The 24,137-nt window shown below is 43.9% G+C and overlaps 12 protein-coding genes across 12 annotated transcripts; 6 read left to right on the top strand and 6 right to left on the bottom strand.

Moving 5' to 3' along the window:
- Positions 1-146: 146 nt before the first annotated feature.
- Positions 147-550, bottom strand: BGW36DRAFT_298683 (uncharacterized protein; the record flags this gene model as incomplete). Its single annotated transcript, XM_046211456.1, has 2 exons — positions 147-348; positions 393-550. 2 exons carry the CDS (start codon positions 548-550, stop codon positions 147-149), a joined length of 360 nt encoding a protein of 119 aa, XP_046070827.1.
- A 1,970-nt stretch (positions 551-2,520) lies between these two features.
- On the top strand, positions 2,521-2,912 carry BGW36DRAFT_429545 (uncharacterized protein; the record flags this gene model as incomplete). Its single annotated transcript, XM_046220710.1, has 2 exons — positions 2,521-2,595; positions 2,643-2,912. The coding sequence occupies 2 exons, from the start codon at positions 2,521-2,523 to the stop codon at positions 2,910-2,912; spliced, it is 345 nt and encodes a 114-aa protein (XP_046070826.1).
- A 7-nt stretch (positions 2,913-2,919) lies between these two features.
- On the bottom strand, positions 2,920-3,441 carry BGW36DRAFT_260035 (uncharacterized protein; the record flags this gene model as incomplete). The annotated part of the gene is made up of 3 exons (XM_046210062.1): positions 2,920-3,144; positions 3,168-3,268; positions 3,318-3,441. Coding segments are annotated over 3 exons (450 nt in total), but the record flags the coding sequence as incomplete, so codon positions are not given.
- BGW36DRAFT_205859 (uncharacterized protein) lies at positions 3,342-4,358 on the bottom strand. Its single transcript, XM_046209891.1, has one exon. It carries the CDS (start codon positions 4,194-4,196, stop codon positions 3,639-3,641), a length of 558 nt encoding a protein of 185 aa, XP_046070824.1. The 5' UTR covers positions 4,197-4,358; the 3' UTR covers positions 3,342-3,638.
- A 3,643-nt stretch (positions 4,359-8,001) lies between these two features.
- BGW36DRAFT_383112 (uncharacterized protein) lies at positions 8,002-8,890 on the bottom strand. The gene is made up of 2 exons (XM_046216627.1): positions 8,873-8,890; positions 8,002-8,848 (listed from the first exon to the last, which is right to left on the bottom strand). The coding sequence occupies exons 1-2, from the start codon at positions 8,880-8,882 to the stop codon at positions 8,190-8,192; spliced, it is 669 nt and encodes a 222-aa protein (XP_046070823.1). The 5' UTR covers positions 8,883-8,890; the 3' UTR covers positions 8,002-8,189.
- Positions 8,891-9,097: 207 nt separating this feature from the next.
- On the top strand, positions 9,098-10,888 carry BGW36DRAFT_383110 (uncharacterized protein). Its single transcript, XM_046216626.1, has 3 exons — positions 9,098-9,973; positions 10,020-10,466; positions 10,515-10,888. The coding sequence occupies exons 1-3, from the start codon at positions 9,467-9,469 to the stop codon at positions 10,815-10,817; spliced, it is 1,257 nt and encodes a 418-aa protein (XP_046070822.1). The 5' UTR covers positions 9,098-9,466; the 3' UTR covers positions 10,818-10,888.
- A 1,844-nt stretch (positions 10,889-12,732) lies between these two features.
- On the top strand, positions 12,733-13,434 carry BGW36DRAFT_361354 (P-loop containing nucleoside triphosphate hydrolase protein; the record flags this gene model as incomplete). Its single annotated transcript, XM_046214271.1, has 1 exon — positions 12,733-13,434. One exon carries the CDS (start codon positions 12,733-12,735, stop codon positions 13,432-13,434), a length of 702 nt encoding a protein of 233 aa, XP_046070821.1.
- Positions 13,435-14,168: 734 nt separating this feature from the next.
- Positions 14,169-15,049, bottom strand: BGW36DRAFT_299556 (uncharacterized protein; the record flags this gene model as incomplete). The annotated part of the gene is made up of 4 exons (XM_046211545.1): positions 14,169-14,273; positions 14,321-14,529; positions 14,577-14,676; positions 14,723-15,049. 4 exons carry the CDS (start codon positions 15,047-15,049, stop codon positions 14,169-14,171), a joined length of 741 nt encoding a protein of 246 aa, XP_046070820.1.
- Positions 15,050-17,356: 2,307 nt separating this feature from the next.
- On the top strand, positions 17,357-17,903 carry BGW36DRAFT_205717 (uncharacterized protein). Its single transcript, XM_046209890.1, has one exon. The coding sequence runs from the start codon at positions 17,475-17,477 to the stop codon at positions 17,841-17,843; it is 369 nt and encodes a 122-aa protein (XP_046070819.1). The 5' UTR covers positions 17,357-17,474; the 3' UTR covers positions 17,844-17,903.
- Positions 17,904-17,964: 61 nt separating this feature from the next.
- Positions 17,965-18,498, bottom strand: BGW36DRAFT_361352 (uncharacterized protein; the record flags this gene model as incomplete). Its single annotated transcript, XM_046214270.1, has 1 exon — positions 17,965-18,498. One exon carries the CDS (start codon positions 18,496-18,498, stop codon positions 17,965-17,967), a length of 534 nt encoding a protein of 177 aa, XP_046070818.1.
- A 1,963-nt stretch (positions 18,499-20,461) lies between these two features.
- BGW36DRAFT_263098 (uncharacterized protein) lies at positions 20,462-20,905 on the top strand (the record flags this gene model as incomplete). The annotated part of the gene is made up of 1 exon (XM_046210091.1): positions 20,462-20,905. A coding segment is annotated over one exon (444 nt), but the record flags the coding sequence as incomplete, so codon positions are not given.
- A 1,094-nt stretch (positions 20,906-21,999) lies between these two features.
- Positions 22,000-23,356, top strand: BGW36DRAFT_299454 (uncharacterized protein; the record flags this gene model as incomplete). The annotated part of the gene is made up of 2 exons (XM_046211536.1): positions 22,000-22,946; positions 23,008-23,356. 2 exons carry the CDS (start codon positions 22,000-22,002, stop codon positions 23,354-23,356), a joined length of 1,296 nt encoding a protein of 431 aa, XP_046070816.1.
- Positions 23,357-24,137: the final 781 nt, after the last annotated feature.

The following is a 24,137-nucleotide window of genomic DNA, read 5'->3' as shown; positions in this document are numbered from 1 at the left end:
AATAGTGTCGGTTTCATTGGTAATTGTTAAATCCCAATGACACAATCTAGGGTTTCACATCTAATCAGCTCGTTCTTCACCTTCTTGTCCCGGCCCGCATCCATCAAACCAGTACACTAAGTTAAAGCTAGAGTTTCTATCCAGAACTACATGGCACTTCCATCTCCCTCGGGAGCTTCGGGGTCTCTTTCGACTTTGACCGTTCCGAAATCCTTCGAAAACGCAACAGTGCCGTCAGGATACACATGTGCTGACACAACGCGGTTTTTTCCCTTTACGTCCCCCTTTCCAATAGTAATAGAGCAATGGTAAGGATCCCCGGTTTTAGGTGTTGGATGAGGGTTGCCTCTGTAGACTATTAGATGAGTACATAACATCTCAGATACACATACTGTACAACACCACTATCGACTTTGCCACCGAGTCCATGGGCCTTGTCTACTGCCTTTTCTGCAGTTCGTTGTGCCCAAGCAACATCAGCGGTTGTGCCATTAAGAGTCCATCCCAGCTTCTTTAGCTGTTGGGCTGCGGTTGAAAATGCTCTCGACATCGGAGGCTGAGGGATAAAGCAGGTCGGATCAATGGAAACAAAGTGTCATCCAAAGTGTCATCAAAAAATTGGAGCTGTATTTGTGAGGTGTATTGAGTAATGATGAATTAGATTTGTATGTTTACGGAGGAATAAATCCTCTTTATAACCGTTCAAGCCATATGCACACTGGAATCGTTCCATTACCCCAATAATGATGAGATAATTGATTCGTACTTGTCGCTCCTTGAATTTGTTTCAAGTCCTCTTTTTTTCCTCGGTCGATAGGCTGACGGCTATTAGGAGAGAGCAGAATGCGAAGAGCGGCGCCTATCGAGCGCTTAGCAGGTTTCTTACTCATGACTGTGTCGAAGCCCAAATATCACATTCCAAAGCCAATTAAGATCGACTTATCTAGCGCCCTGGTGTTGATTTTCTGTGCACCGGAGTTAATTACCAGTTCCAAAAATATGGGAAGGGGCGATTAGCGTGTCTTAGTGGCTGCTTGAGACCTGGCCGCAACAGGCCAGAGATTGCTGAGCGAGGATATGCCCTGGCGGGTAGGCAATTCTACATATGGATATACTGTAAGCGCTCAAGATTTCGGAGAGCACGAAATGCAAAAGATGAAACTAGGAAGCATGGTCCCACCCAACATTATGGTCAATATTCTAAATATATGCGTGGACAAGCGATGAATGAGACGTTGGGGAGCAAGTTTAAATTGAGAGAAATTTCTTTTCGCCTCGAAATATTAATTTTCAGCAGTGATAGCGGAGCTGTATGTATTATGTGTCTTTCTTGCAGCTCCAGATACCTCTTAACGTTTCCGAGCCATGGGTTTGCCCTGAGAGGCAGGAGTTGGCTTTGTGTTGGGAATAAACGCCGACTGGTTCCTACCTGTCGTTGGCTGAAGGCGTGGGGCGCTACTGCGAACATCGTTCTACACCAATCCTATGCGTTAGCGCTAATTGGGGTGTATTGCCTGCCAACGATTTTGGAGCACTTTATTTCTAACAAAAACTTGGAGTACCGGTAATGTATAAACTAACATTTTAATGCACCTAACTATCCAATTGATTTAGAGTCGCAGGCCACTGATGGACAAGGGTACCAGCTGTGGACAAGGCTAAGCGCATGCAGTATTTTCCGTTTGTTCCGTTTTATTTCCTATTTATTGTTCCATCTGTTCTATTCACCGTGTGACCTGCCACATCTGTGTTCTCAAGACCCCTGGCTTACAGACGAGAAGGCTTAGCATCTTACCGAGTCACATTATACGATTGATAATGACTTTGTTCATGTAATAACTGCATAGTAAACCTCGTATTATGAGCCAAAACCTCTCACGTAATTAATTGGACTGCCAGTTTAGGACCTGGATCCGCCACGCATATTGGTTTCGTATCATTTAGGCCGGTCTGCTAGAATAGAATGTTAGTGTCAATATCACAACTGTTTGGTGGCCTGGGTCCTAGGTTTGATTAACATCTAGAACCAAAAATAGTCACGTGGATTTGATCTCGTAGATGCACTGATGCCTAATCTTCAAAAGAACTCGACGAAAACGCTATGTAGACATCGGAAAATCTTTGATCCGTACGCCCCAATTGTTTGCCCCTCCAAAATTGCGACCAAGAACCGCATAACTCGCATGTCCGCAACAGTTGGAGCAGGAAGACAATCAACTAATCGGTAAGTAGTCACTACTGTTATATTTAACTTGCTTCCGCTGTTCCATGATGCTTGATCCCTTAACTAGTCTAAGAAGCTCTATCCAGACCATATGACGCATTAGTTGATCACCGAACTGAAGATTTCGGTTACCTTCATTTCTTATGAGCATAAACAGATCGTCACACCGCAAGCTCCTCGTTATCCCCATAAAATCCAGCTCATTATACTGTGATCAGTTCCCACGGGGACGCTGCGCTGTCTACCCATTGATATTCGATCGACAGCCGGGTTTTGCTATTGAATTCTCTTAAATCATGAGCCAGGGTGTTCAGAAAATCACAATTTCCGTCTCAAGTGATGACGAAATTCTGGGAATCGTTAAAAGCAAGGTATGTACTAATTCCATGTACTTTGAGCACAGCTAAAGATTTCTCAGGGAATCTGCGACGAGTCGGCAACTCTGAGATGGATTCCCGTGAACATAGGGGACCCAACAGAGCCATCTTCCGAGACAGCTGCGGTCATAGTCGATCTTACTACTAGTAGAGGCGCACTCCGTATCTACGATAAATCAACAGACTCGCTGATTGGAGGTGTATTCATGGATGTGGATTCTGGTCGGACGATGGTTCCATGGAGCAACTCATGGTGTTTCAGAGCATCGGGCTCTCCACGACTCGCATACATTGAGATGGGAAAGAAATAACAGTGAACTACATAACACGATGCCTCCATTTGATGAATTGTTTTTTCAAATTGTCCGTAATCGGCATATTGATGAATGGTGAAATGTTTTGATAATATGGGTCGGTTAGATAAATTGGACCTGCAATCAGTCCAGACAGAGCTGCGACGATGACATCGTTGGCTCTCAACTGATACACGTCGCCAGCAAGATAGGACACGTCGCCACTAAGGGGAACTGAATATGGTAAGTACTAATTTCCGCAATACGTTACACCCTGCTCAACGAACCTTGCGCAGTTTTGACTGAATCTGAATTGCCTGTCCCGCCGACCATGGATGATGCTTCCTCAACCAGAAGTCCAAATTGCCATGGATCTGTAATGTATCAGCCTTCTCCTTTTTTAGTGTATTTCTTTAATGCTACCTAAGGCCATCTGCCTGTTTGATAACTCATCATTGGGCGACGGAATTCGAGTATCAAATGATGGAAGCAGGCTCTCCGCATCCAGAAATTCACTTTGTCTTTTTCTCTTCCCTCTATTTGTGGTCTGTATGGTGAAAATTTCTGGGAGATACTTAGTAACTCTTAAAACATATGGGGACGTCTTACCATCTTGCACAGATGGAATTCGTCCAACAGAGCCCTCCACGGTATTGGGACCCTCCACGGTATTGCCCAAATTTTCAGGTATTCTCCCCGGAATTTTCTTACTTGAACTTCGTGGGGATAGCATATCTATTAAGCTTAGCCTAGATCAATGTGTGAAAGATTAATATGCAGACCTATGATAATTTTCCCTTTATCATTTCCTTCGCAAATATTCGCAATGATGCGAATGAGTTTATTTCTCAGGGACTCGGAAAAAGAGCAGGTTTGCTTTTCAAGAAATCGATGGAAGCCCGTTATAAAGTCGTACTTTTTGATGTCTTGGAAATGATTCTCTGAAAGAGAGAAACAAGCTAAGATGAAGGAATCCACTCGACTCGTTTCTTTCTCGGAGATGGAATCGGTGTCAGATTTATCGTTGCATAAAAAACTCCACAGGACTTCCTCTCCTAAACCCCTCTGTATAGACAGCATTACGTTTTTTTTAAATAATGATATTTTTGAACTCTTCTCAAATGTTGATACTTGATACGTTTTTAACTTCTTATTGTCGTCTTCCAACTGTCTTCTGATTCTCTCAAAGTTACCCAGGATTTCCAACATCTGAGAGTAAGTTTCGGTTTCTACATCTAGACCATAGAGAATAGTTTCTAGATCATGTGGCGAAACCGAGTCACTTTTCAGTAGAGTGAACATGTTGAGAGAGCCAGAAGAGCAAGCCAGAAAAGGGAGGCAGAAAAGGGAGGCAGAAGAGGGAGGCAGAAGAGGGAGGCGGAAGAGGGAGGCAGAAGAGGGAGGCAGAAGAGGGAGGCAGAAGAGGGAGGGAGAAGAGGGAGGCAGAAGAGGGAGGGAGAAGAGGGAGGGAGAAGAGGGAGGGAGAAGAGGGAGGGAGAAGAGGGAGGGAGAAGAGGGAGGCAGAAGAGGTGGGGAAACAGGAAAATTTTACAAGTGGATTCACCAAGCAAACTAACGCCGAAGATCTTACCAGGTTTAAACTACTTCTGGTTTCCAAGAAGGGACAAGCTTTAATTTTCGGGAAGTCGAGCGCAAAATACATCATGCCTAAATTGGAAATTACGGCCAATACATAGCGACAGCCATTCAGACAAACACACACAGAGAATAATTATAATTGACAATGATTCGGTGCCTAGGCCTCATTTTGCAGAAAAGTACCTTCAAGATGATATCTTGCTCGCCGGATTCGTCGCCTACCCTTTTATAAGCGGCTATGGCTAAAATGGACAAGAAGAAGCTCGTCACCAGCAGCACGATGACTATAAAGATGTCAGCCTTGTCCCAGCCTGCCTCATCCCAATTTAGTACAGACCAAATCAAAATTTCCTGCATTGAAACTTGATCAACATCATACTGAGAGTTTTCTGGATAATGCGCGGAGCATATGATACGACTGGTGTAAAAAAGCCTGGCGCTCCTCCTCCCCCTCCGAGCGATTGATAAAATACAAACATCAAACTCATTAAGCCTTGCATTATTTCAATTCAGACTGCTTATGTTGCATACGGTGTGCCGGATTTACCATCGAATCAATTACCAAATTGTGCAACCATGCGATCAGATCTTTGGACAAGTATCTCTGCGTGCTGTGGGCTATTTCAGGTAAGCTAAGCCCTGTTTATAGCGACGTATCTAATTTAAGTCTTAGATTTTCAAAGCCCCTTCAAATATCACTGTACAAGCAATACATTACGTGCACAGAAAGGATATTGAGACTGCAGTTACCGAAGTATATATTACATCGTCATTTCGGCAACAATGGAAACGGATATCCTACGAGGAGCTAATTAAGATGAAAGGAGGCAAGGATGCTGTAAAGAAGTTCTACGGATGTGTTTGAGACTGCGGCCAATTTTAGTTGATTGCTATAAAAGCTGTACGTAGACGTCTATCTTCTCTGTAAGATTATTGTATATAGTGCGAATACTCTATCTTCGTCTCTTTAGATACAACGACAAGGATTTCAATCCTAAACCAGAACACCGGACAGTGAATACTTAATTGGCTCGTACTCGTAAATGGCTCCTACTAATTTCTCTGTAAGACCGCACAACGGCCGGTAATTGAGTTACAAATGCATCCACAGGCCACAGAATGAATCCTGCACAATGCTCGTCACACACGGCATCCATTAGTTGCAGCTAATATGCAGGTTGCAGAGTTCTAGTGACAGCGAATCGAAGTACATATAAACGCTAGCGTTAGTCGCATACGCCGTAGAGAAACTGGAGTTTCTCTTCGCTTCTTGCGCGTACTATCCAGGACTACGAGAGCTCGGATCGCCTGGTGCTTAGTCTAAGCATTAAACGGGACTGCTCTTTCGCGAGGCCATCCTAAAATGACTAGCCAGAGGTCCATGAGGAACCTCGCCTCATACCTTAGTGAGCATGCATAGCCTCTTGGCTTAGACTAATCGTCAAGCAACACTGCTCTTCCGTGTAATCATTGGCTAGTTATCCTTGATAGGCCTAGCCATGCTCGAGAGCTGAAGGCCTAGTACCAAAACAAATATTTCTGTTAAGCACTAGAGGGCGGGCAAGTTTCAAGCCAATCTGAAAAAAGTAGCAAGGATCTGTATGAGCAAACCAGCGATGCCGAAATGCCGCAACATGGGGCCACGACTAGGATAAACAAGGAGTTTTGAAAAATGAAAATAACAGGCTGAACGAGCCCAGATTACCTGCAGGTTTTAATCAATTAGAACAGTCCAAACTTTGTAGTATTTAGAATACCTCACAATCTATATATTAGTCTTTCATCGCTCACTCCCATCTGATAATTATATCAATTTGCATATTTCATTCACCTATAATCGTCAATAGAGAAGAATGTGTGACCATAAAAAGGTTGCATGCCCATGTGGCAAGAGACAAGTTATACTAGTCACCTTTTGGTGTGAGAAATATGCAAGGACCACAAAACCTTGTCCGCCAAATATCCAGGGATATGGAAAGCTTCTATGCAATGGTAAGTTTCTTGGAGAACAATATATTCTGTTATCTGACCAAGTTGAAGATTCTTGTCTGGGAATATCCACTGGGAATTAAACCGAGACATGCTTGTTCCAGTTTATCAGTTTGTCCCTTGTAAGTGTTAGAACAACCTGACCATGCGTCACAATGCTTAAAACTGAACATGCTTCATCTGGTTATAGTATCGAACGAGGCCAACGACTTTGGCAGCTACGGATGGCGATCTGTTCCGTGACACAACTAAAATTGACAGTTAATCGAGTTAATTCCGGGCTTCTTAGGGGATTTCTAACTTGTGTAGCCTTCCAAATGCTATGACCAGGGGTTTAATCAAATACCATGGTGCCAGCAAAGCCGCTATCACATTGTTAGATAGTGAATACTCAAATTTTGATCGTATTAGAATTTTCATCTTCGTAGCTTTGGTGTAAGACGGTAAAATGGTCCGGTAATTGAATTACAGGCATCACAGACGACGGAATGAATCCCGGATACTGCTCATTAAACACGCCATCCAATGGTGGCAGTTGAGATGCGGATAGTGGTGTCCTAGAGCAAGAACTCCGCATAAAAGTTATTCGTAGTGGAGTCCGTGTTAGTCCAGGCGCATGGGTCTCGAGTTACGGCTGATATGTAGAAACGACTTTCATGGATAGCTCCGTTGGCTGTATGCAGCTATCTGCAGGGGACGAGCGTCTCATTGCCAGCTGTAAGCGACAGTGTATGACAACAGCCAAATAAGCTAATGATGATTTATATTAGTATATGCATTAGATTACTTAACTAATATATTCGAGCAGTTCTGTAGACAAGGAAAGATAAATATCTATAATGCCTTGCTCGTTGAGGTTCACAGAACGTGAACGAGTACGACTATTACATAATCGTACCAAGTGCTGCTGGCCATGGAAAATGCGGAGTTGGCGGGGAGCCCAGACGACGGTACCTTTTTGAAGGATGAAACGGACCGCATGATGACTTTCTTCCAGCAAGGATTCGTAATTTTACCTTGGGGTCAACCTCCGCCGGAGGTAATAAGGGAAATTGATGAAGCTATTAGGACGGAAATGCCCGCCAATGAATACTACATCGCAGGCATATTCAATTCTGAGTTATCGAAGGTGCTGATCAAGTTTATGACGTATAACATCTCCACAGAAAAGGTATACGTTCCATATCCATCAAATACCTAGCTAATTTGGTATTAGAATCAATATATCTACTACTCTCTGCTTGGCGGAGGAAACCCGGAAGAGATGCTACAGGGGGAGCCAATACTGGTGGACTGCAGCAAAGTTTCGGACCCACCACAGGTCTGTCGGCTTGGCCCATATGGTTATGATAAAGGCGAGACTGTGAGCCTACTGCGTAAAATCCGAGGCACGGTGCGCGTTCCTTATTACCCGGGGTCGCAGAAGCTGGACATGTTTCAATTTCAAGCGATGAGGCACGACGAGCGACATCCACCTCTAGAATTAACATTGGGGGATATTATTTGCATTGATTCAGATCTTTGCATTGATTGGCCATTACCAGACAGCGACGGTATTTTTGTGTTAATGACAGTTGCAAGAGGAGACCCGCGGCTGGGAATACAAAGAGATCGGCCCTCCATGCCTGTCGTCCCTTTCCACTCCACGACAGAAATCAGGTTCCTCGAAGAACAATCTGGACATCCTCGACGGCAATAAGCAGTTCATCACACACAACGGTCACTGACTGTCTCACCCATCGCCGTTTCCTGGTTTTGGAGGCGTGGCCATTTTACACCAATCAAAATTTTGTAGTTTTCTCGCATTATTACCATCTTGAGAGAGTAGCGTTTAAAATGCGGAAGTCGTGGACTACATCGTAAAAGATGACATAAAATATCCAACTGTTCGAAGTTGATTTCCTTTAGTCGTTCCCGAATAGGAAGAAAAGCACCTGTTAAGGCCGGTATCTGTAATTCGTTCTCAATAATTTTCTCCTTCATTGTCACCGTAATCACTGATCGCAGGATAGGTAGGTCAAATCCATATTTCTTTGCGAATTCGGGAAGCTTTCCTTGTGAATTAAAACCTCTATTCTTGAGTATTCTCCACCGATCCGGACGGGTCCAGTCTATGTCAACAAACTCGGCAAGGTACTGACTGGTCACTTCATGGGATTCAAGTGTATAGACGAGGGATGCCTCCATGTTAGACGAGGATTTGAGTGACAGGAATAAGCGCCGATTTTCTGTCTTGGTCACCATCTCAGCGATGGTACGTGCCCTGTCACGCTCCAAAAACGCCTCCAATAAAGAAATTCGCTTTTCTATGAGTTTCAGAAATGAATGTGCCCCAAATGCTTTTTTTTTCCTGTCTGGTGGGGTCGATATGTCCAACAATTCCGCCTCTAGCCTCTGCATGCTGGGTGCAATCAATCCTGACGGATCTAGAAGCTGATAGAGCCCCGTAGGAATAATATGCAAACTCTAGCCGCCAAGGAATGTGGACTGATAGTGTCTTGTTCAACACTTACTTGAGTTTTAGGGTCTGTGCGACGTGTTTATAAGTCGGTTGAAATAAATTAGTCATCTGACAATTTGTGTGCCTAGAAGGTGCTCGTCTTCATAGCCAGAAAGTAGGTGGTATGCGACTAAGCCTATTGTGGCTGAAAGTGGGGTCTGATCGGATTTTGAAAGGGGCTGTGTGACGCCGAATGTGACAGACCTAAAATCACACCTTCCAACTATAACCCAGACTGAGATAATTGATCAGCGTTCAGCGTTCGCCAATAAGTGGGTGACGATAGAAGACGTAAAGGACCCGCTAATTATTGCCAGCGATAGATGGTGGTCTGCGGCTATGCTGTGCTCTCGTTTAAGTGGGGAATAGATTGATTCAGCGAGGACCACTCTCTGGTATAAGATGATGATGCTAGGACTTCCATATTCCTGGGCACCTTTACCCATAGCGTGAATATCACTGTCTTGAAATACAAACAGATATAATGTTCCTATCACCCTCTCTTTCCGGTTCCGCTACAACGCTGGTCGATCACGTAGCGCCTTCGAGTCAACCCTGCACACCGGATGAACCAATCGATGCCGAAACTCCAGCATGCTGGCGACTTAGCGAAGTTGAACTTGCTATGAGAAACGGAGACAAGAATACTATCTGTCGTCTCCGAAAATACCAACCGTTCAATTTTGAATACGTTCATTTGAAGCCTGATCTCTCTAGTCCACAGGAGACTGACCAACCAAAAATACCTGAGCCCTGTCCTTCTCTCGGACCATTTTTTACCAAAGGAAATTTCTATAGCTTACTGGAATACGTCATAATGGATTTGTTTCGCAAAGTACCATTTGAGGATTGGGTACAAAAAGCATTAGGACTATCACCTTGGTCAGTTATGCATCTCGAATACTGTTACCGGTTTATATGCTATCAATTACATTCGTTTATCCACTATCGTTGTGGTGAAGGAATTGAGGGATTCAAGCAAAATGCACTAGTAAGCGAAGCCTCCTATATCCAAAATTAGAGCTAATTCTTTTGAGATTTTGTCCTGGACAAACCCATTCACATCTTCCATTGTCAGAAACGCATGTACGCGTATTTTTCCATCGCACATTGAATTCGATTTTACATCTATCACAGCACCCCTTCAGGATGTTTTGTCTTCCCAGGACAACATATCAGCGATTTTGCAGAGGCTTGATGCGTTGGAAGTACGTTTTCACCGCCCCTCTTCCTTCCGCTGGTCGTGGGGTTTCAACACCGCCACACCACTTATGTGCCGTCTCTGCGAAGAAAAGGTCGAGAATGTAGCTGCTTCGATGACACACTACGATCTGAAGCAATTTCATCGCATTACCCAGTCCGGAATATATCAAGGGGATACACATCTGAGTTCGCTGGGCAGGAGGTGGAATACACTCAGCCAGGCAGTAGAAGAGTGTGCCGCTGTTGAAGAATATCAAGAGAAGTTGGTGGAATTAGTGGTAGTAAGTGATGTATTCCTTTATATAACCCAAAACTGACAAAGTGATGAGATATTTAAGTTCCTTCGAAACTTCTACTCTATGAGTGCTGTACTGCAGGGCCTCAGTGCTGCTGGTTTTCAGTCGCGTAGATTGAGGAAAACGGTATACGCAATTGATTATACTGGCAATTATGAAGAATATCGGCGCCGTATCAACACGAAACCGGCTCTTCATTTCCTGCTTCCTCTTGTCAAAGCCGTTCGCATGGGAGATGAGAACGCCCTGGCTGCGATATTCACGTTCAAGAAATACAAAATGCGTTATCATAACCCTGTTTTAATTCGTCTTTTGTCCATATATGCACTATCTTAAAAAGAATATTGTTTGATCTACACATAGCATAATTGAGTGAAGTTGATCGCCTAAATAAAGGGCTGACCCAAGAATTTACATCGCCCACCTTAGATGGGTTGCTCTCTGCTAGGCTTTTATTCAGGGGCTAGTTATTGCTTTTTCCTCGTCAACATTGAAAAGGGGGAACAAAACCAGCATCCTGCAGCCGGTAGCTCATAGACCCATTTTAGAGCCGTAACTGTGTATGCAGCCAAGCTACTAATAAGTGGCGAGAACACGATCCCATGTCCTGTATAGCTGCAGCTGAAGCAGCGGTATGATTAGTACTTTAAGCTGGGTTTCCCATCGGTTTGTCTCATTTCTTAGCAACTTTCTCTTCAATCCTCCATTTTCAATCTTCAACTTACACAAAACTTCATATATCATTATGAGTGCACTATCCAGCCACATATACATAGATTTTCTATCTATATTACAGCATTTCTTTCCTCCTTTAGTTGGCCTTTTTTACATGATAGGACTGGGAGTAACTGTTATAATCACAAAAAACAAGCCACGAGCGCCTATTTTTATTCAGAACACCACTATCAGCTTTATCTCATGTGTACTGATTCTATACGGCATCGACACTGCAATCTTGATATGGAGGAATTTTGATGATCGTTTTCCAAGCTCCGAACCCGATATCGTGTTTTCTTGTGCATCGTTTTTGCTATGGGTTATAATATTACAATTCGGATACAAAAATCCAGCATATCTGTTTAGATTTCCAGCTGGAATCTGTTGCATGACTTATGTGGCTGTAGAGAGTTTATTGATGTCCAGTTTCATCAAAAACCAGCTATTCAACTATAGATATACGATTGCCCAAATGACTATTCAGCTCTCTCGGCTAGGCCTTTTGGTTTTCTCATCTATCATTATCCTCGCTCAAAGTTTTCAATCGCGTACGAGGATACCGAGGAATGATCTTGACATGGAGGCCCAGCCGCTTTTGTCGGGCGCTATTGATGATGAGGTTGAGGGACGAGAGCAACTTGGTCGTCAAGGAGGGCTGTCCAAGATATGGAATACATTTATCTATATTATTCCATTATTTTGGCCAAAAGGTCAGCCAAGACTGTTGTTACTATATATTACAATTTTCGCCTATGTGCTTCTTGAGCCTCCAATCACCGTGATGGTTTCAATGCAGATGGGATACATAACCGACAAGCTCAATGAATCAGGCACTTACCCATGGAAAGATATTATATTTCTTACATTTTACTACGTCCTGCAATCCCCGGCAGGCCTTCCAAACCTAAAGGAACTTCTATAGAGGCCACTTTCCAACTCGTTTCATTTGAAGCTTACCACAATGTCACATTACAAGATAATGGACCTATCCAGAGACTTTCACAATAACAAGAACTCTAGCCAGCTACGCGAGTCTGTTGATCGTAATACAAATATTAGCTTTCTTATGCGTACCATAATTTTCCATATCCTTCCAGCAATTACTAATCTTGTTCTGACACTTGGTGTGCTTCTTGCCTTTTTAAGCCCATATATAGGGCTAGTAATCGCAGCCATGGCGATTGTTTATTTTTGATCGTTTGCACAACTTTTGGCTAGAATATTTCCAGCAGAAAAAGAAAGAAACTCCATGGAAAAGAGAGAAGCAACTATCTGCTACCAATCAATCTCTCACTGGGACACCGTTTCATACTTTAATTGCAAGAATTATGAGAAAGAGAGGTACTTACAAGCAGTTCAAAAGCGTATAAATTCTTCTATCTCGCTCTTTCTTTTGGCATCTACACAATCTGCCATATAATCCATTATTTTTTTGAATGGATTTCTCAGTACCTATCTATTATCAGGACTCAAGGCATCTAAAAGTTTTATAATATACACTTCCTTCTAGAATCAATTTACGGGCCATCTCAGTATGCTCCTACAGCTCTTTGAGTCCATTAATTCAGATATAATCAATACAGAAGCCATGGTAAAGCTTTTTCGACAGGAAGCATCAGTTATAGACAGCCCAAAAGCAAAGCCTCTGATATTGAAAGAAGAAGATATGGAATTCAAGGATGTTATATTCATAAGAAATGGAGGTGAAGATCAACGTACTTTGGACAAAGTTTCATTCCACTACCAAGCCGGCCAAACGGCTGCATTGATTAGGAAGAGTGGAGATAATAAATCAACATGTCTAAATCTGCTACTTCACTTCTATGATGTGACTAGAGGGCATATCAAGATTGATAGACAGAACATTCGTGGTGTGACAATAGAGAGTCTTCAAGATCTCATTAGAATTATTCCCCAAGATCCACAACTCTTCAACAACACAATATTGGAGAATATTCGGTACACCAATAAACATACCACAGATCAGGACATATATAAGGCATGTAAGGCAGTTGAGCTGCATAACAGGTTCATTAGTCTTCCAGAGCACTACCATACTGTCATTGAAAAGCGTGGTGTCAAATTGTCAGGTAATGAACGTCAGAGGCTGGCAATCGCCCGAGTTCTCGTCAAGAAGAATACACGAATCTTTCTTCTAGATGAGGCTACAAGTGCAATTAACAATGAAACCAAAGCTTTCGTTCAGCGCAATTTGAGTCGGCTGACCGCGGGTTGAACTACCATTATTATCGCACATCGATTATCTACTATTGTTAACGCAGACAATATTCTCGTTATGAGAGATGGTAATATAGAGGAGCAGGGAAACCATCAAAAACTGCTTGGAAGCGGGGGCTATTATCAAACATTGTGGTCCAAACAGACGGCGTCAGCAAATAAAGCCGAGCACAGTGTTCCGTCGCAGGTCGACTCGCAGATCGACTCGTAGACCTTACATAGTCCATTTTACATATATTGTTTGGTCCAACAATTTTTGTCTGCGCGATCTCTGTATCTCAACGTAGTCTAATCTTCCCATCATGCATATCAACCAGGTCAAATGATCCGGCACTTAGTAGCAGCACTGTATGCTATAAGACCTAGGACAACTACAGATATATATGGTCAATGGTGCCTCTTTTGTAGCTATTAAATCTTCTCGACAAACTTAAACTAACCGGCGTGCTCAGAGATCTCCAAGGAAAGACTTCGGCGCGGGAACCAGCCCGTCAATCCATACATCAAATATCATCAATAGTCCAATCAGATATGAAGATTTCGGCAATTCTGGGCATAACGGAGTCTGCTACGCTCAAAAGAGATGCCCAAGGAAATTACATTGGCGAAGCTGATGGTACCTGCTAAGCCCTTTCCCGTGCTATGGCTTAGCGATATTATGGCTAATAATCAACATTATGGAGTACCGAAAACAAAGGAAATATACTAAACGTATGCAGTCAAATTTCACATTCATGCGTCGGCATAATCACAGAATGTAAATGCAAACCGTGAGGCGTAAGACACAAGTCCCTGGAGATGACCCTTCAGCCACTGGTTGTTGGTGAATAGCGGATGCTACCAACATTAGTAAGGTCTTACATCCCTGCAATATTGGATCTTACCTCTCGTAGCTTCTGAATTGGTGCTTCTGAGACAACAGACAAAAGAAATTCCAATGCATCAGAGCCATCCCACCGTTCAGTGTTATCTAATTCCGCATTACTACCACCTTTCTTGTATACTTGCATCAGCTCCATGGTAATGACTTCCAGCTCTTTGGAATATTGCCCAATTTTGTCTGCTTGTACCTCCTTACATTCTTCTAGGCGGGCTATAGAGCTTAGTAGCGTATTCCTTCGTGGAGGAAAGAGAACTGACCAATTTTCACCTCTCCCTCTGACGTACAGAGAATATTTTGAGAACTTAGACAAGGATGCTGAGTGTTCCGTTCTGTGAGATACAGGAGCCCATCTAAAATCTTGGCGGTTTGTTAGCTGTGTAACTCATTTCTGTGGTAAGCTTACCTGGGCTAGAATTGCCGCAAGCTGAATCTCATCCAAGTCGGCGTCACAAGTGATAATTTCATCTAATGAGATACAAATATCACTGTGAAAAATATAGAGCGATTTGTCATACACATACGCTTCCAGAGCTGAAAGAACATTGGGGTGTTGTAATGATTCAAAAAGATGAAGTAGCTGATCTATATCTTTATGACGGATGGTCCTCACACCAAAGAGTTGTGAAGGGCGGGCACGATGAGCTACTACTGCCAAAGGGCCAGCAAGGTCGCAGTCGTAAATTTTGGTAAAAGTGTCCCATGGTGACTCGGATTGTCGAACTACTATCATCTCGGCCGTACTCTTGCTGGATTTATGTCTTTCTCTGTCCTCTTCACTATTAAGAGAGATGCCATTTGTCTGATTGTCCTGTTGATTTGTTTCATGTATAACCTTCTCGGAAACGAGTGAGGGAGGTGTAATCAAATCTTGAGAAGATCTGTTTTGCGACTCCTCCGTCAGTTTCTCAACTGCCCTATCATTGACTTCCTTTTCTGTTTGGAGCCCAATAGGTGTCTCTTTGAAGATGGCGCGGAAAATTTGAGTGACGATGTCCTCGTCGATACGACCTGGCGGGCTGAACACTCCATCTAGGTGGTGGATATGGTTTGGGCTTATAATAAGTATATGGCCCTTCTGAAAACCATCCTCATCAATAACATCCAAGAAGTTAGATAGCGTTCCTCCGAAGGTGTTCTTTTGGTTCAAGTCAGCGACATTCATATCCTCTAGAAACACGATAGACCGAGGAAGAATCCGAGAAAATGGCTTGCTTAGCCCATAGTCACTTCGATTTGAACTAAGAATGTAAATGTTCAAATCATATAGACCAGCGATATGAGGATAATTCTTTAGGGCTGGAAGGTAATAAAAGGCTCTTGTGAAAACAAGAGATAAGAAAATACCACCTAAGGTAATAGCGTATATATAGATAATCTCCATGCTTCAGAAAGTTAGTTCTAAATAAGCAAGTATCTACATGGTACTGTTCCAAAAGCTTGGACGGGGTGATGGTCCATTTATAGCACTGCTGAAGTTCACACTTCACATTGATTACACTTAATAAGTTCATTGGAATGTGCAAGGAACTGGGGTTACGTAATCATTGACCAGAGTCCTTTGAAACATGCGACGAACTCCAAAAAGATGTACTTTTGAGAACGTCTCTTATTCGCTATTGTGAAGCATTAATACCAGTAGGGTTTACTGTTGCCTACACCGCTATCTGGGTGGCAAGCAACCATTGAATATCTCTGCATCTATCCATAGGAAGTACACAAGCCAACAACTAAGCAGTAGAGATGTCAGCAGCCGATTTATAGGCATAGGAAATGATCTAGCTGCACGTTGACAATAAATATCTAATCGACTTCACCAATATATATGCCTTCAATATAACAATTTCTGATACGCCGGGAGCAGTTAGTTACTAGGTTCTAGTGAATGAGGCACTTGATCTCTTAAATCTACTTGGTCGTTGGCTGGGATGCAAAGGGTCCGTAATTAGAACGTGATTTCTGATTGAATTTTTATGCGCACAAAGCCCTGTCCAGGGAGTTGGATTGGACGTACCCAATCTCAATGACGTCACACCCGCAGAAAGTTGGTTGGAAATTCCAACGAAACCGCTCCAAGTCACTATCCAACGCAGTTCACCTCAGCGACGCCATGGAAGCTGAATCCAAGGCCACGGAGTGACCACGTCAGGGCGCTTCTTAGTAACCCACACAGCACGTCCTCGCGGTTCGTCACGGAAGTAGGTGAGCAGTAACACCAGGTGGCAGGTTAGCCATAGCGCTGCCACTGCCTAATAATTGAAAACGATTGTTGCTAAGAATTGTGATTATTCACTTGAATCTGAGTATAGGAGTAGAATGCCAGAGTTTGTCTCTTAGGATTGGCTGGCTTGAGTAAGCACCCGCCCTTGATTTAGCGAACAGATTAATGTTTCAATTAAAATAGTTAGCCACTATTCGTAGATATTTAACTTGCCGCAGGTTTCATAACACTGTAAATCAAGTTTATTTGACCATTTACGAGTCTAGGGTGCTAACATTGAGATGATCTATATATAGAAAATTAGAGTTACCGCCGGAAGCAACAGGTCAATCTATAACTATGGAAGCGTGATAGCTAATTAAACGTATAATCTTACTGTTTCGATAGCCGCCCGGACCCGCTGTTGATGGTATTAGACTTTATGACTACTTAGATAATGGTTAGTAACTTCAGATAGCGTCTATAATTAGGCATCTTGTACTGTATGAATAGCAGCTATATACTGTATATAACTATGGACAATCGATATATTATTTTCTCACTTTTCGCGTCCATTTTGGCCGTATTATCGACACATCCAATACATTGACTCAAGAACATCTACATCTGGTTTGCAAAATGGCTTACGTAAGTTACTTGCACTCTTCAACAGTTATTTCAATTGACGATATCTATGTCGCGTATCCGTGGAGTGGCTTGAAAACTGTGGCTTGGCGATATTGTGGCTGGAATGGGACTATGATCAGAACAGACTAGATCTGCCTATAAATAGTAGCTGGAGTTGTAACTTTCAAGAGTAGAGAATCCAATCATTTTTATTCCAAATTTAACCTGTGCAATTCGGATATATAGATTGTGGGCGAATATCATTTATTAATGATCAGTTATGGTGTATTTAGGGCGATTCGCCAGCCGATGACAGTTACATTAATTAATTATGGAAGACCACCACGCTAGCCCTCTATACGCACGGTGTCTTCATGCAATAACTGAGTTTCCTTTCAGAGTCGCAACCCCACCCGTCCCGACCGGCGCCTGCGGTGCGCCCCATCGCCACCCAACTTCCATTCCGAGAGTCCCTTCCTCCCGCGAAACTCTCAGGGATCAGTCATCAACCACCACCTCCAACAATCCGAGATCCATCCCCCATGGCCTCAACAACCCCGAGGGATGTCTATGCCTCATTATAATCCCTGCATCACGCTTCACAGAAGGGTGCCCACCCTTCTCCAAATCTGCCCTTGCCCGACCGATCCCGACTCGCCTCAACCGACACCGCCATCACTTTCATCGCCCAACATACTGAACATCTCTATGATAAACGTGGTTAACCACTGTCCCCCTTGGAATATTTTTGCACACCTTCAAGCTAGTATAGGTATGGAAGTGATCAGCATACTAACCATCCACCAGGTGCTTCTATGATGCTAACGATTCATCATGGAACTCCGGTTCCCACTTTGCTTTAATAAAGCTGCGATTTGATCGTCCTTTTCCTGCAGCGTTGCCCTATATTCTGCTTCCAGCTGTTGTTCGATCTTTCTCAGGAAATACGCGGACCCATGTGGACATTTGAGGAGAACATCGACACATCCATCGGCACACCGCAGTTGCCTTTTCATGGAGTCAAGCTGTTCCTTATCAACAGGATTCAATGGCATTTGCAAGTCAAGACGGGTGCTGTAGTGTTTCAATATGTGCTTCTGCTGTTCAGCAAAACGCATCGAAACTTCAATGTGGCACTTCGTCATCTTCTGCAAATCCATTTGACTTTCTTCGTGCTCCAGTGTCAAACTCTGTAATTCCTGGCGGAGAGTTTCATTTGTATTCATTAGCTCACTCAACGATTTTTTTTGTTGAGAAATCTCGGCGCTCATTTCGTTCCGAAGGCTGATTGAGCTATAGAGGTCCGTCTGCAATTGTTGCGATAACAGTTGAGCTTCCTGGAATTTTTTGTCCATTTTTCTTATGTCTGAATTTGAAAGGTAGTGTAATGTGGATAGTATCTAATCAAGGGGGGTGGCACCCAAATTTATGTTGTAGCAAAGTAAAGACCGAGATGTCTCGCTGGTAGATAGTAAGGGAACCATCGTTTGACACGAAAAAAAGGCTCAACAGGGCCAAATCCATACAAATGAGTTGAATCGAAATAACGCTAATTCTGGTCAATGTCGAGGCGAACTTCATTCAACTGAGCAGAAAACACGCGAAGGCTGATGAACCGTGGAAATCAACGATGGCATGGGTCCCAGAGTCGCATCTACTTTTACCGATCCATGGTTCTCCCGAGCAGTGGCCGTACCCGATACGGAAAGCCGAAAAGAAAATTATAGGTCACAAATACTACTAAGCACATACAGCACGTACAATAGAATGAATGATTGGCTTCGGCATCCTCCGGGCTAGACGGTTCGACATGTGAGTCCATCGAGGATCGTGTTCTAACGCGACGCATGCAAGAATCCCGGATCGGCTCCACCTGCGCTTTGCCATCCTACTAGGTCTTACGGATCGGCATTCTTGATTACCTAATCCACAAATAATCACCTTCAGCTCTCATTGGCTCAACCATAAGGTAATAATGCAGGGGTACGAAACCGCAGTTTCTGGTGAAGATGTCGAGGTGCTGGCTCGCGGTTTCGACTATTGGTCTGTGCTACTTCCGAATAAAGTTAGCGAAATATGGTTTTTCTAATCATAGTGCCGTGTCTAAAAGGCACCTTGCTGCTCGGTCATAGCGGAAAGCGCTTTGTAGCAGTGGGCATCAAGCCCAGGAAGGACGGACAGGAGGCAGAAACCAAACGCCACATATCACTAGCCACACGCACAAGGCCAGCTAGACCCAGCCACCGGTACAACTCGCCGATGGGGAAAATTAATGGAATCAATAGAGCAACAACTTCTAAAATGTACATTGAGTAAGAGAAAGCTAAATCTTCTGAGCAGCACGACTTCTTTCTTACGGCTTTCCCCCAATTTATCTGCTGCAAAATCGAAGCTACTCCCAGTTCAAGTGCGAGCTTGACACCCGCTCAGTACGGCATAAAGCCTCAAATTCCTCTAGCAGATCACGGACCCGCTTTTGGTGGGACTAGCAGCTCTACACTTCACTCTCTGATGGCCATTCAAGTTTGTTTGGCCGCTTATCTAGGGGATGAAACCGTTGATGATCTATATATAAAACATTAGAATTACCGCTGGAAGGCAAGTAGCCAAGCCATAATTAACCCCCATAACCTCCTTGTTTCGTTAGCCGCCCAGACCCGCTTGTCCAGGGCGCTGAGCTGTATGACTATCTCAGCTAGTGAGTGGTTAGCACTACTGAGACAGCATCTACAAACTCGGCACCGTCACACAGTACGAGTGACGGCTACGTGCATAAACTGGATTGAATCAGTGCTTGCAACCGCCATTAATTATCTATTAAACGTTTCAAATGAAATACTTAGCCACTAATTTTAGAATCACAGGTTTCATAACAGGCGACTCTCCCAAATTGGCAGGCTGCTATGGCTCAAAATACATTGTAATGGGTTCTAAGGACAAGAAATAGATTAAACTATGCAAATCTGTCAATCCAAGGTCTCCACTTTTAAAGTCTTAGTTCTCACAATGGGCGGATATCCGAAACGGATCCTGTTATGGTTCAATATTCCGTTTGAAGATGGCGCTTTCTAATCCATACGCTGTGACAGTGAAAACTTAGGAAGGATCCCAAGAAAGGACAGCCGGCTAAAATGCTCTGCTCTACTACCTTCATCGGAATCTTAATATAAATCCTGAGCTGGCGTATCTGTCAGCTCCCAGTCAATATTCGTTATACACATTTATCAAGAACGCCTCTTAAATTACCTCTTTAACTCACCATACAACTTCTCTCAGCGAGAATTCGCTAGCATGTCTTTCCTTGGCTATGAAGGTCCGCGCGCGCGTGACCTCGCAGATGACGAGATTTTTGTTTTAACAGAATACGAAGACCACGCCACTACGTGTTACCAATGTGTTGATACTGGAAAGGGAGGTCTTCTTTTGTGTGAACGTGGCTTCCAATATGCTAGCGACGTCGCCAATTATATTTTTAAAAAAGACCGCAAGGCTTACTCTGTCGTCGACAAGGAGCACAACAAAAATATCCTAGTTCACATTCCGCGAGGCCTTAAAGCTTCTCGGCGTCTTCTCCTCGCTATTGAATACGCACGCTTGCGCCCTAAGCAACCAGACATTGATTACTGTTCAGCGCACCCTGTTGTTCCTTCATGTTTGACTAAAACTATCACTTCAACCATCAAACGTGCGCCTCGCGCTCGTCACCGCATCATTGTCTACCGACGCACGTCCTCAAGTCGTGATTCTGTATACGATTCCGATTGTCAGACTGGCTCAGTGTCCTCTAAACACACCAAGCGCACTGGTGAAAGTAGGATTAATTATAATACCTACGCGGGGTCAGTGGCACCCAAGAGCCTTGTATGTCACTGATCAAAAGTGGGAAAATTCTGAAAGTTTGTGTGGTTCACGTCAACGTTACTATGAAGGGCAAGCCTTTTCTGTGAGAGAAAAGGAGAAGGTTGTCGAAATGCCAGCCAATTGAGCATTGGATATGACTGGTTGGTTGACAGTGAGTCACGTATCCCAGAACGCCTACAGGAAAACTTTACCATCTCATCCGGTTCCGCCGTGCTCAGAAGGACGGCCGCTCAGGCGAAGAAGAAATTGTTGTCTACTGTACTGGTCGATCTCCGCACGTTTCATGGTCAGAGTACACCAGAGAGGACAAGTTCGAACTCAGTACTCGTTGAAGGTAAATTTGCGCGAATACTTAAATGACAGTGTGTCATCAGTGTGGTAAGAAGTAGGTTCTTTGGTGGGGAGAGCGACGAAATTGATCCCTTAGCGCCGAGCATAGCGAGGATGTAAGCTTCTTGAAACAAAAGGTGCCTGCAAGCCAGGCAACCAATCGCGAAATACAACCAACCACAATCTATATCTCACCCTTTCCATTTCTCTTGATGATTTATCCTGTTACACAGCAGGACACTATCACAATTCCTACAACTCACCGTTTCTCCCCACATTCCTCCCTACCACATCAAGGTTGGCCGGTTCGCCTACTGTCTAATGCAACCATGTAATCCCCACAGGCGATGAATGCATAGCTAACATTGCGACATCCCGCATGATTTCTCTGCCTGTTCAGGCCCGAACCCTATTGGACATCGATAAGCGTTTTCTCGGACAATGTCTGTACGAATTGCCCTTGATTCCAATAATTTAACAGGTCATTTATTTATTTCAACCAACATTCTGGAGATTGAGCCGGCAGACAAAGCGGTGTAGCACCATGTGTGTGCTCCGTATCCTTCAGCCGTTTCGCTTCCTCCTGAGATTTGTTTTCTGGCACGACTCCCTCGTTGAGTAAAGAAGTAAAGGACATTACAACGAGACTGATCTCGATACTCAAGATGGAACATGACTCCAATATAGAGTATGCACTGCAACTTTATCTGGAAAATCTCGATGAGTTGGAGCATCAGCAGAAGGGAAAGCAGATGGCTGGGAAGCTAACAGACTTGGAATTGGCAATCACTTTCATGCAGAATGATCTCCTCGCTGCACAGGTCTCAATTCAAGACCACGTCTTAGCTGTTAGTACTAGCACAGCGATTGCTACCGATCAGAATATTCTGATGTCTATCCGGCAGGAGGAAATCATCGCTCAACGAGATCACCAGCTGGCGAGGGGTCTGGATGGGGACGAACACGTTAACTTCGACAACGTCAATGAGAGTGAACAGGAGTTCGATAATACCGACGCAATATCTACAGTTATGGGAGACCTCATGGAGCGGATGACTCTGGCAAGCAAAGAGGATGACGGCGGCGCCTCTTCATGTTCGGCTCAAACGCATCGTGCTGTCATACAATGTGGGTCTTGTCTTGAAGATAAGGAAGCGTTCTATAGAAGTTCTTGCGGGCATGAGTACTGTCACGATTGTACTCGGCAGTTATTTCTTGGCGCAATCAAAGACGAGGAGCTTTACCCACCACGATGCTGTGGCCGAGTCATACCCCCTGGGATCACCTTGCGGATTCTAGCTTATCACGAACTTCGAGCTTTCAGTGAAAGAGCTATCGAATATTCTTCGAAGGATCGAGTGTACTGCGCAGAACCAACATGTTCTAAGTTCATTCCACCTTTCGCTGTTCGCGATGAACATGGCACTTGTCCAGAGTGTCAGCAGAGGACTCATTTACCTTGCCGAGCTCTTGCGCATCCTGGTGTTGACTGCCCACTAGACAATACTCTCCAGAATGTTTTAGCCATGGCCAATACAGAAAACTGGATGCGATGCTTTAATTGCCGAACACTTGTCGAGCTTCAGCATGGTTGTAACCATATTACTTGCCGGTTCGTTCTGATTTTCCATAACAATATCCTCGAAAGTGCACATATTGATTTTTCTCTTAAGCTGTGGTCGTGAATTTTGCTACATTTGCGGCAATGTGTGGAGGTCGTGCAATTGCCCCCTCTGGCACGAGAACAGACTGGTAGAAATGGCCAACGAAGCCGTTGACGAGGAGGTTGAACCCAATGCGGATGCCGGAGTTCGTCAGGGTCTATTTAATCGTATCGTAGAAAACCTGCGGCGGCATGAAGAGGTTGGTTGTGAACATCACAGGAGCTCACAATGGCGTTGGCGCAATCAAGGCAGCCTACAGTGCGAAGTCTGCGACTATGTTCTCCCGGAATATATATTCATGTGCACGAACTGTCGCATGAGAGCGTGCAACAGGTGCAAGAGACATCGATTAAGATGACAACAATTGTGAGTTAGGTTTCAATCGATGCTAGTTGAATAGCCTTTGTTCGATCAGGTCACATAATGGGCGGGCGGTTAAATGAGAACTGAGAATTTTCATAAAGATCAGAAATCTCTCTCTCAGAAAGTAAACAAGATAGTCAACTCAATTTGATACGTTTCTTCAATTATTAATGATTTCTTAAAAAATTGGACGCGAGCCTAGCAGTTCCGGATTCGCTGAAGTAGCTGCTCGCAGCAAGAAAAATAACTGTCGAATCAGGAACCGCACAGTGCCTTGGGGATTTGACTAACTCTACTTTGCAACGAATTATAGAGCATCGCAGTCACCATGTGGTTAAATTATCTGCTGGAACAAGAGTCGATAATATCTTCGAACGGCAACGTGGATTCGGATAGCAGCATGGACTTCTTCGGGGTGCGATAATTCTTTTTGTCTACAGTAGGCGACTTAGCTAATCAGAGCTGTTAATTTTACTCTTCCCAACTGTCGTGAAATATTTCTTAACCCGATGTCTTAGGCGTTGATGATATGGCCGTTGACGTCACAACCCGTCTCGACGGTTATGATCAAACAGAATCTTCTATCCGTCCTATTGCGACGACCGAGATGATTATGAACCTACGAACCGTTCGTAGCATAGTTTCTGGACGAGGGAGTAGTGCCATTCGAAAAGAATCCTAGTGGAGCATTATCTCCCCAATATTTTGTCCCCCAAATTATATAAATTCTTCTCCCTGCACCAGCACCATAAAGGATCTCGTACATTAAGCTACCG

The sequence above is a fragment of the Talaromyces proteolyticus genome (assembly GCF_021365285.1).
Source record: "Talaromyces proteolyticus strain PMI_201 chromosome Unknown BGW36scaffold_8, whole genome shotgun sequence".
In the NCBI taxonomy this organism is placed as follows: domain Eukaryota; kingdom Fungi; phylum Ascomycota; class Eurotiomycetes; order Eurotiales; family Trichocomaceae; genus Talaromyces; species Talaromyces proteolyticus.
This window is presented reverse-complemented; position numbering and strand designations above follow the sequence as displayed.

Bases quoted from the DNA above. Each gene is read 5' to 3' on its own strand.
- BGW36DRAFT_205859 (XM_046209891.1), bottom strand. From the start codon at position 4,196: ATGTTCACTCTACTGAAAAGTGACTCGGTTTCGCCACATGATCTAGAA.
- BGW36DRAFT_383110 (XM_046216626.1), top strand. From the start codon at position 9,467: ATGTTCCTATCACCCTCTCTTTCCGGTTCCGCTACAACGCTGGTCGAT. The intron at 9,974-10,019 runs GTAAGCGAAGCC...AATTCTTTTGAG, and splicing joins GATTCAAGCAAAATGCACTA to ATTTTGTCCTGGACAAACCC. The intron at 10,467-10,514 runs GTAAGTGATGTA...CAAAGTGATGAG, and splicing joins AGTTGGTGGAATTAGTGGTA to ATATTTAAGTTCCTTCGAAA.
- BGW36DRAFT_205717 (XM_046209890.1), top strand. From the start codon at position 17,475: ATGGAAGACCACCACGCTAGCCCTCTATACGCACGGTGTCTTCATGCA.